This window comes from Neltuma alba, unplaced genomic scaffold (assembly GCF_004799145.2).
Source record: "Neltuma alba isolate B1F8T4 unplaced genomic scaffold, ASM479914v2 tig00011422_pilon, whole genome shotgun sequence".
In the NCBI taxonomy this organism is placed as follows: Eukaryota; Viridiplantae; Streptophyta; class Magnoliopsida; order Fabales; family Fabaceae; genus Neltuma; species Neltuma alba.
Window position 1 is genome coordinate 150,789 of NW_021636106.1, and position 12,250 is coordinate 163,038.

A 12,250-nucleotide genomic window follows, 5' to 3' on the forward strand; every position below is an offset into this window, starting at 1 on the left:
ATAATTGAAGAACGTGGGAGAGCGGAAGCACACTGGAAAGGAAGTGATGTTGATGGAATCGGTTGAAGGAAATGGCCAAGAAGGAGCAGCAATGACAAGAAGAACAAGGAAGGTATGGGAGAGAGAGTTTGGAGGGCATTTCAACTTTTGCAATAAAAGTTTTATTTTTCAGTGGAATATTCATTATCACATCAAACATATTCGCAACGATTCATATTCCATTCATTATCATCACTTTTGGCAACCAGAGTTCCCACAAGAACAACACACACACACGTAATGCCGAACTACCCCTCTAAAGTTTATAGCTTACATTAAACGTAAAGATATCTTTTATGTGCTTATATTTTTGTTCATTGTCAATCTGCCCTATTAAATCTTCCGAGTTCATAGAGGTGGTCTTAAGAAGGAAATTACGTGGCTACGAAACCAAACAAAAAGAAACATTTTGGAAACAACTGGAAACGAAAATGACATGGCAAAAGAGATTGAGAGAGAGAGAGAGAGAGAGAGAGAGAGAATATTCATTTTGAAAATAGCAAAAAAAAAACATGAGTCTGCCAAAACACTCGTGTATGGGCCGAGTAAGCCTCCTAATTATAAATTTATGACTAATATACCGTTGAATGATTGCAACATGCAAATCTGAACCCTCAACTTCCGCCTATTTAACCACAGGGTAAATTATTGTCCCCTTTCCTCAACAAGGGAAAAATGTTGTGGTCTTTTGCTTGCTTTCCTGCTAACCACAAAAAGTAAAAGAGGGAGGAAAAAAAAAAAAAAAACCCATCAACTAGTTTCTCTTCACCAATGATCGTGCTTAGGTTGATGGTTGAGAACTATGCCCTTCCCCCGCCTTGCCGGCTGCCTCGTCCACTTCCATTTTGGCCTAAAGAACTGTCTCCTTTCTGTCCAGCTGAACCCTTAGGCCGCCCAGAAAACTCTCCCTGGTTTCTGAATTCACCTCTTCCATAACCTCGGCCACTGCTGAATTTCCCTCGGCCCCTAAAGCTCTCATTTCTGAAGCTACCTCTTCCTGAAGGATACCTTCCTCTCCCACTGCTACCGCTGACTGGAATAGGATTACATGAAAATAACAAAATCAGCCTCTATCTCAACCGTAATCCAACCCCTCATAAGATATAATTTCTTTGCGTCAAACAGTTTACCTCGTGTAGTCGTTCTTTTTTCCTCAATAGCAGCTTGCCGACCACCAATGGTCACATGGGCCGCCTAAAATGAATTTCAGCCAGGTTTATTAGTTGGAGCATCAGCAAATCATGACATTCAATGATAGAAAAATGCAGATGCATCATGAAGACACTTCAGAACAATCTAAATTCTGCCAGTACGCAAACTGTGATTCAATTCCAAATTTACATCACTCCTTATTTCAGTTGATGGGCTTTCTATTCTAGAGAAATAGCAATTCAAAGTTATATGGTCTTCAATTTTGTTTCATTGCCCTACTTTGCTACTGATAAAGCTCATGTGGCCATTACAACCAAACTTTACAACAAATTCGAGATACTCCAAAACAGGGGACAAGATATAAATCCATCTATTCCGCATTGGATAGGAGGACATCCCAGTAAATTTAAACGCAAATAGCATTCCCTTTTTGGGTAGAGAGAGAGGAGAGAGAAGAGGAAGGGGGTCTCAGTTAACATTCAACATACAAAACTGCAAAAGTCTAAGATATATACACGGTACAACAAGCATTAAGATCAGCTATCTAGAGGCCAAAATTACTCTAGGGGTTTTATGAGTAAAATAGATCACTAAGTTGACTTATTTCCCATTCTCTCACTCATCTCCTTCCACATGGCATATATATGCCAGTCAACAGTTATCAGAAGTTGTTCTGCATCATCACTGCCATTATGTGTCATGAGCACTCAATCATATGCCCAGTATCTTCTACGTATAAAGCATTCCCCAAAGTATGCCCTGTTCCCACTAACACTGTCACTAAAATTCACCACAGTACCAGGTATTCAGCGGTTCAAGACAATGAGGACTAAATGTGAAACATTTTGGCGGGTAGAACAAGAAATTTAATTGCAGAAAGACGGCCACTCAAAAACTGAAAAAGAGGAGAACGAAATGAAACGGCAACCTTGAAAGGTTATCATCAAATACAAATCAACCAGCAGGGCCGTTGATCAGAACTAAAACACAGGGCTCTATGGACAAAGACCAAACAAGTGAGAAAATAGACATCTAGCATCATATAAAAGACATCACCAGTGACTTAACCAATGAACTCCCTATCATTCAGGTGAATCAATCATAGACATGTCAGTTCAGTTACACACAAGTCAGACCTTTATATCTGCCACACACGAAAGTGAAAGTAAAGCTAGCTTGCTAAACATTCCCAGCAAATTTTCCACTCCGATAAGCATAAAAAACAATCCCATTTGCAAAGTACATTTCGGTGTTACTTCAGCTGGATTTCCAGAAAGGACTTCCAGTTATGAATGAGGTATGCAGACTTCACCAATAAGGAAGAATTCAAGGTCACGATGTTTTCACCTCGAACCTTTGACAATCAAACAGTCATTCATCACATTTCTTTAAACAATTTAGGTTTTTAGTATTCCACCCCCATAGTGACTCCTAATAGAAGCTGGAATTTAGGAATCATGGACACAACATTAACCCAAACTGCAAAGCAAAGCTAACCTGTACAAGTAACACTACACATAAAGCACTCTAAAAGTTAGAATTAGAACTTGATTAGCAAATCCTATGACTGCCCATAAACAGACACCTATTAGCAGTTTCTGTTGATATAAAACTATAATCTCAGCAGTTTAACAGAACAAGCTGTACCTCAAGTGCACTCTGCATGGAACTCAATTCTTCAAATTCAACAAATCCAAAACAGAACCCCTGCTGCAAGAGAAATCAGTAACTACTAAGCTTGCCTTTAGATAATTCACAGGTTTTTAGAGTGCAGAAAAATAATATTTATGCACCTTGCTACTTCTAACTTGAATTCCATCATGCTTAATAGGTCCAAATTTCTTAAACACCTCCTCAAGTTGTTCAACTGTTGCATTAAATGGCAAATTCCGTACATATATCGAGTGACCTTCAGCTGTAAAATAAAGTGGAAGTCAACTTATTGTTGAACTGAAATTTAAAGCACTGGTATGTATCAATGAATCTCGAATAATTATTCCACTCTGCTGATCCTTTTTCCCACTATGACTGTTTCATTCTTTTTCACTCACAAATCTTAATAAAGATGAACAATAAGTCAACAAGGACGGCATGTGTCTTTAAATTGCATCTAACTTGTCTACATAAAATAGCTCTCAATCATGCCAACAAGCTCCAGTATATACCTTCTTCATGAACATAACCACTTTCAGGAGCACTATCATTATTAGGAGCTGGTGCCTCAGGTCCAGGAGTAGGTTTGGCGGCAGCAGGCCATTGCTGACTTGGTTTTGCAGATGCCGCTCTTACAGTTCGGCTTGGAACATAGACAGGACCAGGTGCTGCATGACTTTTCATTACCTTCACCTAAATGTCACAAACCATTAACAAATGTAAGAGATGAATTAGAACCACAAAAAAGGAAACTGAATAGGGATTCTCTCACAATTGATGCATAAGATTTTCTTGGTGCATCATCCTGGGCTGCTGGAGTTGAATCAACACTTGCAACAATATTGCTTTGATTCAGTTCAGTAGAGGGTTCAACAACCTCTTCATCAATAACTGATCCTTCCCCCTCATTGTCCAAAGGTTCATCAACTTCAGCGCCATTATGAATGCATTCCACCTCTACAGAAGGTGCAGGGTCTGCCACATGTTGTTCAGGAGCATATACAACCTCTAGAAACATGAAACAGTCAATTATCAATTTCATGCTTTACTGAAAACAAAAACTATGTAATACGCATAACAAAAAATCACACTAACCTGCTTCTGGCACAGGAACTTTCTCAGTGTTTTCGTTGATGGTTTCTGAGACAGGATTTGATTGCAATGTGTCTTTATCCTCAATATACCTAAATACATCATTTAAGACGTAATAGCCTTTGTCCTGTGGAGCTAGAAAGAATGTCTGCGTGAACTTCCTTGTCACACCATCCTTTCCAGTTAAGCACCCAGTAACTAAAACTATCACGCCCTTATCATATGACTCCTGAGCATCTGCAGTTTTTATTTCTGCTGTGTAGTCTTCATAGTTAAGGGACAGAATTTTTTCATTTATTGCCTGCTCCAATTAATGCGTTGGAATTAAAGCAAATCAAGTTGTGTTAATATATGCAAGAGATCGAACTTCCTCAAAGCATGCACAAACAAGACAATAAGAAAAATATTTAAGTTTGAGGGCCAATTGCACAACTATGACGATGGTTTTGAATCTGGTCATAAAAAATGAAAAGGCAGGAATTATCCTTGTAAATATGCTCACGGAAGAATTAATGAAGTGAAAAGGATATAAACAAGATGATGCTTAGTTATTCCTCCACGAAATTCTTCAAACAGTTACAGAAAAACCCACCTTAAGGTTGGTTGACAGACTGCAGCTAATAGCATATGTTATAAATTTACAAATTTTTAATGGTTTGGATGGGCTGGATAAAGTCATGGAAGGATGGGATGAATAATGGCTCAAGTTTTCCACCTCTTCTATCAATGTAAAGAACTTAATTATCATGTAATTGCTATCAATGTAAACCATTAAATTTACAAATTTTTAATGGTTTGGATTGGGCAGGATAAAGTCATGGAAAGATAGGATGAATAATGGCTCAAGTTTTCCACCCCTTCTATCAATGTAAAGAACTTGATTATTACGTAATTGCCAGCTTATTCTGATGCTAAAAAAATTATAATACATAGATGCAAAGCAGTAATCTGGTCTGAGTTTCATGCTTAATGATCATCACAATTAACCTTCTGCTGAACTTACTTGCATAGTTGTCACTGTTGACATCACTCCATTGCCATCTGTTCGACTTAAGAAACTTGAATCCTGATAAAACCTGTGCACCAAGTTTGGGGATTGATGCAGAATATGATAATATTGCTCCACAAAGGCATTGCCAACTACTTCAGCACTAGGGGGAGAGGCAGGGGTGGCTTCCTGCATTGCCATCTAAGAAAGTACAAGCAAAAGAACTCATTAACCATGGATTAGCTTTACCTCTGGAAAGAAAAAGAAGATTATTTCAGCTTGACACCCTGCTCTGCCCCATCTCAAATCGACAAAAGAAAAGAGAACCAAGCTAGTCATTTCACATGAAAGACTTAAAAAAGTTGTTTAATGGGAATCAATGGTAAATCATCAAAACAAAACCTCCAAATACAATAGGAATAATACATCTAACACGGATTATAAAGAGAAAGGCAGATGAACTCAAAAATTGTCGATTGCAAAAGCCACAGCTCCCTCAAAAATGATTTCTTGGCAATCACAAATGTGGAATGCGTAGCTTAATCACTTAAGCAGACTATGAAGGGGACCAACATTTACCATTGACTTCCACCCTCAGTCCGGAACAGCTCAGTTTTTTTCCCCCCTTTCTCCTTTTGGGTAGCTAACTGATCCAGATGATTGCCTAAAATCAATGCCCAGTCCATACTTCAAGTGTCATAAGTAAAGGCTTCCTGAGCAGAATCTCATTACTTAGCCCAAGTTGCGGGCAAAATACCCACAGTTAAGCAACATTAATGGACCATGGAAGCAGTATGGTCATTTCAGACAAACAGGATTCAAGTTTAGAATGCATCAGACCATGAGACCTAGTACACGAAGGCGGTAAAAATACGAGTTTGCCGAACGGGTACTGACCTAGAGAAGAATGTCGAAAGAGGCAAGAAAAATGTAATTTTATGCAAAATTGTGAGTGGACACCGGTAAATCATCACAATAAGAAAACCCAGTAAAACCCTTCAAGCAAATCAGATTATATTGACAGATCAATCAGCAAGTAAGCTACAGAACCAAATTACAGACCCGAATAAGCGTATCTGACTAAATCACAAAGAATATATTAAAGAGGAGCGCGAGTACCTGCTTGGAAACGATTTAAAGCGACGAGAGAAAAGAGATCTGAACTCTGCAAGTGAAAGGGAACAACAGAGGCTTAAAAAACGCGAAGGAAGTGAGAGACACAGGAAAGATTCGGAAGCTTTCGTGCTCGGAGATCACAAAAGAAGACTCCGCTTTCCTTTTCTGTGAGATGCCCATTGCCCATTATGACGTATTATTTTAGTTTATTCGCTTTGTGTTGTTCCAAATCTATAAATTAAAAAAATACAAAATTTACTTTTAACGTATGGCTTGACCATCTCTGTCTGCTTAGACAATTGCAAGGAAACTACTATACACCAACCAAACAATTTCACATTTAAGCATAGAAATCTTGCCAATCAAGACATTGAATAAATTATATACTAGTTAAGGAAGTCAGAGAATGAGTAGCTAAAGGCAATAAAATTGGAGGTCCGCTTGATTTTGACAACCAAATATGCATATCACATTATTTTTCTCTCAGTTGTGTTTTTAAAAAAGAAATTCATGCATCTACAGTAGAATCGAACCTTCGCATTTCAAAAATTTAAACGAGATTTTTAATGTTATTGGGCTAACTTGTACTTTAATATGTTAGTGTCTTATTTTTTGACCTCAAAAAGAAAATCATGACTTTATAGCCAAGACACGCCTCACACTAAGTTAGAAAGATTTTGTCTGAAAAGTATGGTACGGAATTATAAATAGGTTCCGATAAGTTATTATCCTTTGCCTGGATATCATATCTTTATCTTTATCTTTATCTTTAATATAATTATTTCGTCGTACCATTGTTTTGTCTATTATTTATTCATTTTTTATGACAATCGGAGTTCAGGAAAAGAACAAGACGCAATTAGGTGCACGTGTTATATATGGGACTTCCCAATATGTCTTTGTAAGGCGTCACAAATTTATTATTTGTTTATTTCAAAAGAATATTTACAAATATATATTTTAAAAATTAATATAGATAACTTTTCCCCCAGCAATATGGATAACTGATCCATAAATGGGAAAATGATTTATACATTATACATTAAAATAAAGTAGTATTTCATATTTCACGTACATGGCCATAGCCACTGGCTAGTGGCCAGTCACCCCTCGCTCGCGAAGCTTCCTTCCTTAATGTCGGCCCACTTGTGATGGTTAAGCTTAAGCCCACATGCACTTCTCTTCAAATTTCAAAACCTGAAGGGCTTCAGGAAGAAGACATGGAATTGATGAGGTCGGCATTGCTCTCCTGTGCCTGAGCCTGAAATCGCCACTGACATCAAATATTACGTACGCTTTGCGATCAGCGTCGGAATTGTCCTTTTCTATGTCAGAGACCTCCTTGAAGAAGCTAGGCCCAAGCGGAGAAAACGATGAAGTAAAAGACCTTTGACGTCTTGGACCTCCCCACTTTTGTTTATCTGATTGCTGAGGTCGATGAGGACAAGAACGCTTGTGTTGGAGCTTATCGGACTTAATTAGGTGAGCAATTAACGCTGGTTCTTTCCGAAGTTACGTTGAGTAATTCACACCATTATAAAGCTTAGAAAAACACCTTCGTTTGGTCGAAAATGAGTATTTTCACGTCTGGTTATACGTAGAGTTACACTTTCACAAAACTCTTTTCATTAAAGTTTAGGACTTCCATTACATTTTAAAGTTAATCATCTGAAGCCTTAATTTTCGTGGATGGGGGTTGTCTTCAAGATTCTGTTTTTTGGACATCTATTCGTCTGGGGTAAATAACTTCAACTGGGTGTGAATCGGAGACAGAAATACAACCCTTCCAGTGGCAGGCAGATACTTTTGAGTTTTGAGGACATGTTACATGAATAATCATCTCATCCATTGATCAAGTACCATTATTTCTTTGGTGCTGATTTTTCCCAGAATCTGGTGTTGAGATTTTGCGAAAGACCTGAGTCAAAAGGCTGCAAGGTACACAAGGCAGTTGTAAGGCAGTTTCAGTAGAGTTTAGGACTTCCATTACATTTTAAAGTTAATCATCTGAAGCCTTAATTTTCGTGGATGGGGGTTGTCTTCAAGATTCTGTTTTTTGGACATCTATTCGTCTGGGGTAAATAACTTCAACTGGGTGTGAATCGGAGACAGAAATACAACCCTTCCAGTGGCAGGCAGATACTTTTGAGTTTTGAGGACATGTTACATGAATAATCATCTCATCCATTGATCAAGTACCATTATTTCTTTGGTGCTGATTTTTCCCAGAATCTGGTGTTGAGATTTTGCGAAAGACCTGAGTCAAAAGGCTGCAAGGTACACAAGGCAGTTGTAAGGCAGTTTCAGTAGAGTTTAGGACTTCCATTACATTTTAAAGTTAATCATCTGAAGCCTTAATTTTCGTGGATGGGGGTTGTCTTCAAGATTCTGTTTTTTGGACATCTATTCGTCTGGGGTAAATAACTTCAACTGGGTGTGAATCGGAGACAGAAATACAACTCTTCCAGTGGGAGGCATATACTTTTGAGTTTTGAGGACATGTTACATGAATAATCATCTCATCCATTGATCAAGTACCATTATTTCTTTGGTGCTGATTTTTCCCAGAATCTGGTGTTGAGATTTTGCGAAAGACCTGAGTCAAAACGCTGCAAGGTACATAGAGTAAGGCAGTAGTAAGGCAGTTTCGGGCTTTTGGTTGCTTGACGAGGGCCATGCATGCGGCAGAGTGCAGTCAATGAATTCTTCTGACTTGTGACAAAAAACTTATGAATTTTTGTGGGAGTCGAATGTGGTCTGCTGGCTTAACAAACTTCAACATCCTTTGAGCAGTTTCTTGATTCGTCAACCAAGGAGCTATTACCTGTGAGATTTCAAGGAGCTATTCTGTGGTTTTGGCTCTGATGGAGTTGAATCCAACCTTTCATAGCTTAGCTTTCTCCTTAGGTTTAAGTATTTTCTGTAAAGCTTTCACAGATTTGGTGTTTCCATTGTGAACTACTTGGATTGATGCTTTCTGCCTTTTAAGTTGATGCCATCGCTTTCTTATAGTTTCGTCTCCACGCATGTTATTGATCTTTTGCTTCCGTTAGCAATTAGTATAGCCAAATAAAAACAGTGGCATATATTAAAAAGTTGTTGTTCTGTGCCATCTGAATGAGTTCTTGGTAGTTCATGCTGTTCATCTGAAAATTGTCAACTTGATTATTTTATTTTCATTCGTTCGAAGCGCTCGCTTTCTTTATCTTAAGATCCTTCGAGGTTCCAAAGTTGTAATCCAAGTTTGTAATTTGCACATCGCATAGTTCTCATCATATGACTGTTTCTCATAAATATTGATATACTATATCTGGTTCTTAATATAAAAGCTAGTTGATTAATTTGATGAGTAGATTAATAAAGTTTGTTAAGTTAGTTATTTGCAATAAATATATGTTATTTTTTCTAAAATACCTTTACTAATTATTTGTATTGACTAGAGTTACTATTTGATGAAACATTTAACATATGTAGTTACTACAACATTACTTTGAAAAAAATATATAAATATGAGAGATAAAGTAGATTGGGGTTTTATATCAAAATAAATGTCAAATTAATTCTTATATTAAGGAAGGTGGTATACACCAAATTTAAGTGCACTAAGACAAAAAATGGGCACTTTTCTTGTTTAAGGTGGAAATGCCATTCTTGTGGTATGATGTTCTTATAAAACAACGAAAGACCAAAGATAGATTCTGATACTGGATATCATATAACTGTAAAAGATTAACAGTTTATCATATCAGTATGGAGATGAACTTCTTGTTCTCATGTTTTTCATGCTGTTTTAGAGAGTTCTAGCTGTCTTTATTAATGCGGTAGTATGTAGTAAATGTGGCTTAATATATGTGTGCAAATGACATTGTTGACATGCCTGTGAAAATAGAATTCTTGAATTGAAGTAGCTACTTCATTTTAGGAGGCAAGGATGCAGCCTGTATTAATGATTCGGAATTCTCTGGAACAAGTAGGACTCATAAATTGCTGGGTATTACATATATATCTGGAACAAGTGGTTAGTTTATTACGATTGACTAATTTAACTGATTTTTTTATTTATTTCTCCCAATTAGTTAAGTAGTTTTTATATTAAGGATTGGAGGTAGTATATAATGTCTGATCTTATTTTAGCGTGGTCAGAATTCTGTGTGATAGACTATTAATTATTTGGGTTCAAGTGACTGCCTTGCATTTTTGCTAGTGAAGAACGGCAAAGATCTATAGACTGTGTTTTCTAATGATAGCTGGCCCTGGCCGCAGATAATTTTTTTTTTTTCCTAAGAAATTCAGGAACCCATCAAGTTTCAATGTTCTCCTTGCTTATCTATCATTGCAATATTTACGAGAGCATCTAATAATGAATATGCAGCATTTACTTTCATGTAATGACCTTACCCTTTTTTTTTAAAATTTAATAAAAGGTATTCTTAAGTCATTTTAGGCTCGAATTAATCTCTTTCAAATCTTAAAGCGCAAAAGGTTATCACCTTCTATCATTATATCTGATCTGTGCAATCACAATGATCAACATTTCTTATACTCTGCTTACTTCTACATCACGGTTCGTTCTTGAAAGATGCCCATGGTTAAGTGTCTCCATTGCTAGTTTTTCCCCAGTTATTGATGAAGGGTATATGTATTCATAGGATGTTGTAAATTGGTTGTGTGTGGCAGCAGTTCTATGCCAGTCTATAGCCTGGCATTTATGATGGGTCCGTAGAGATCATTATCACCATACAGTGATGTAAAAGTTATAGAGGCAGGCATTAGATTTAACGATGATATTAGAGTAATCTTAATTATAACCAAACAACACTAGAAATCCTGTTCAATGTTCAACCAGTCGGAGACTAGGACGGCCCCATCAACTAGCAAGAAACAAGAAAAAAATCATGTAACAAGTGCTCTAGTGATTAACATGCAACAAAGAAAGTTTTCAGCGTTTCTTTTTCCCTTAAAACATCTTCATGTCTAAATGGGTCATTGGACGGTGCACATTATCTGCTCAATATCAAATCACGCTGATATTTAAAACGGCATTATTTTGCTACAAAATATCAAAAAGTCATTCATTTTATGTATAATCTACTGATAAAAATGCAAGAAATTTTTTTTTAAAATGGACGCAAAATGAAGGTGCACGGTGGGAAAGCCATTAGAGGGGGGCACTCCCTTCCTGTCTATTATTATTGTCCTTCCTGTCCCCTTCCAGTTTTTTTCCCCCATTTTTTATTTTCAAATTCAAGGTCTTATTGTTCTTTTTCCAGAATCACGACCCAGTTTTCCCAAACATAGTGTAAGATCTGGATCTTCTCCATCCCTTTGTACCCAGATAAAATTATTAAAAAAGTTGAAGCTCTTTATCATCATCCTCTCTCTCTCTCTATCTCTGTGGGGCTTTTGTTGGAGTATTGTTTGTATTCATTTGAAGGGAAGCAAAGCATTTAAGTTGGCTTTGTCATTTCTGCAGAACTTCCATTCTTTTTGGCTTTTCTTTTATCCTTTTGCATCCCCTCCTACTTTCCCAGCGTAATAACTGCCTGACACCCGCCAGGACATAAATACATTTATATATATATATATATATATATTTGCATACTGGAAAATAAAGAGACCCATCACAACTTGATATCAGTTTCCATGATTTCTTATGATGTCTATTTAATCATTACATGGTATATATGGATATGGATTATGGAGCATATATACATAGAGAGAGAGAGAGAGAAGGGAGGGATTTGGACAACAAATGAAAGAAATTACGGTACTTATGTGTGCATGTGCATTAATTAAATGTTACATATATTTAAATTTATATTTGCAACATGTTTTTCCTTTTAATTTAGTTGAGCACATAATGTTCTTTTCATATCATAAAATTTATTAGTAATTTTTTTTTGCCATCTATCAGTGATTGATTATGCGTAAACATCTGTTCCTATTTAATTTTTCGCTACTATACTGATTCCACCAAGCTTATTTGTTACAAAGAAAATCACCTATCACTATTTATTTATTATTCATCTAGACGTATGTGATTTTTTGACCAGCAGCTATTTCCTTTAAAATAAGTATTTCTTTTAAATTTTAATTTTGTTGTACAGATGCATGTAATAGAACCCTTTTTTTTTATTGCAAAAATGGTTGAAAACGAAGTCTCACATGTTCTTATAATTTGAAAATTCAACGGTAAACAAAACAAATTAT

At 36.6% G+C, this 12,250-nt stretch overlaps 1 protein-coding gene across 4 annotated transcripts; it reads right to left on the reverse strand.

The window, feature by feature from the left end:
* Positions 1 to 500: 500 nt before the first annotated feature.
* Positions 501 to 6,209, reverse strand: LOC114713326 (ras GTPase-activating protein-binding protein 2). Of its 4 annotated transcripts, none has more exons than XM_028897945.1 (9): positions 6,044 to 6,209; positions 4,940 to 5,125; positions 3,940 to 4,237; positions 3,617 to 3,852; positions 3,357 to 3,537; positions 2,985 to 3,106; positions 2,839 to 2,901; positions 1,170 to 1,233; positions 501 to 1,072 (listed from the first exon to the last, which is right to left on the reverse strand). In XM_028897945.1, exons 2-9 carry the CDS (start codon positions 5,123 to 5,125, stop codon positions 840 to 842), a joined length of 1,383 nt encoding a protein of 460 aa, XP_028753778.1. In that variant the 5' UTR covers positions 6,044 to 6,209; the 3' UTR covers positions 501 to 839. The 4 variants fall into 4 exon arrangements, with proteins under 4 accessions (XP_028753778.1, XP_028753777.1, XP_028753780.1 ...); XM_028897944.1 differs by lacking the exon at positions 6,044 to 6,209 and adding an exon at positions 5,504 to 5,525; XM_028897947.1 differs by lacking the exon at positions 6,044 to 6,209 and adding an exon at positions 5,504 to 5,524 and having other exon boundaries at positions 3,357 to 3,531.
* Between the last annotated feature and the right edge of the window lie 6,041 nt (positions 6,210 to 12,250).

Coding starts and splice junctions, on each gene's coding strand:
- LOC114713326 (XM_028897944.1), bottom strand. Junction 3,853..3,939: donor AGTTCCTGTGCCAGAAGCAG/GTTAGTGTGATT, acceptor TCATGTTTCTAG/AGGTTGTATATGCTCCTGAA. Junction 2,902..2,984: donor TTCAAGTTAGAAGTAGCAAG/GTGCATAAATAT, acceptor TTTCTCTTGCAG/CAGGGGTTCTGTTTTGGATT.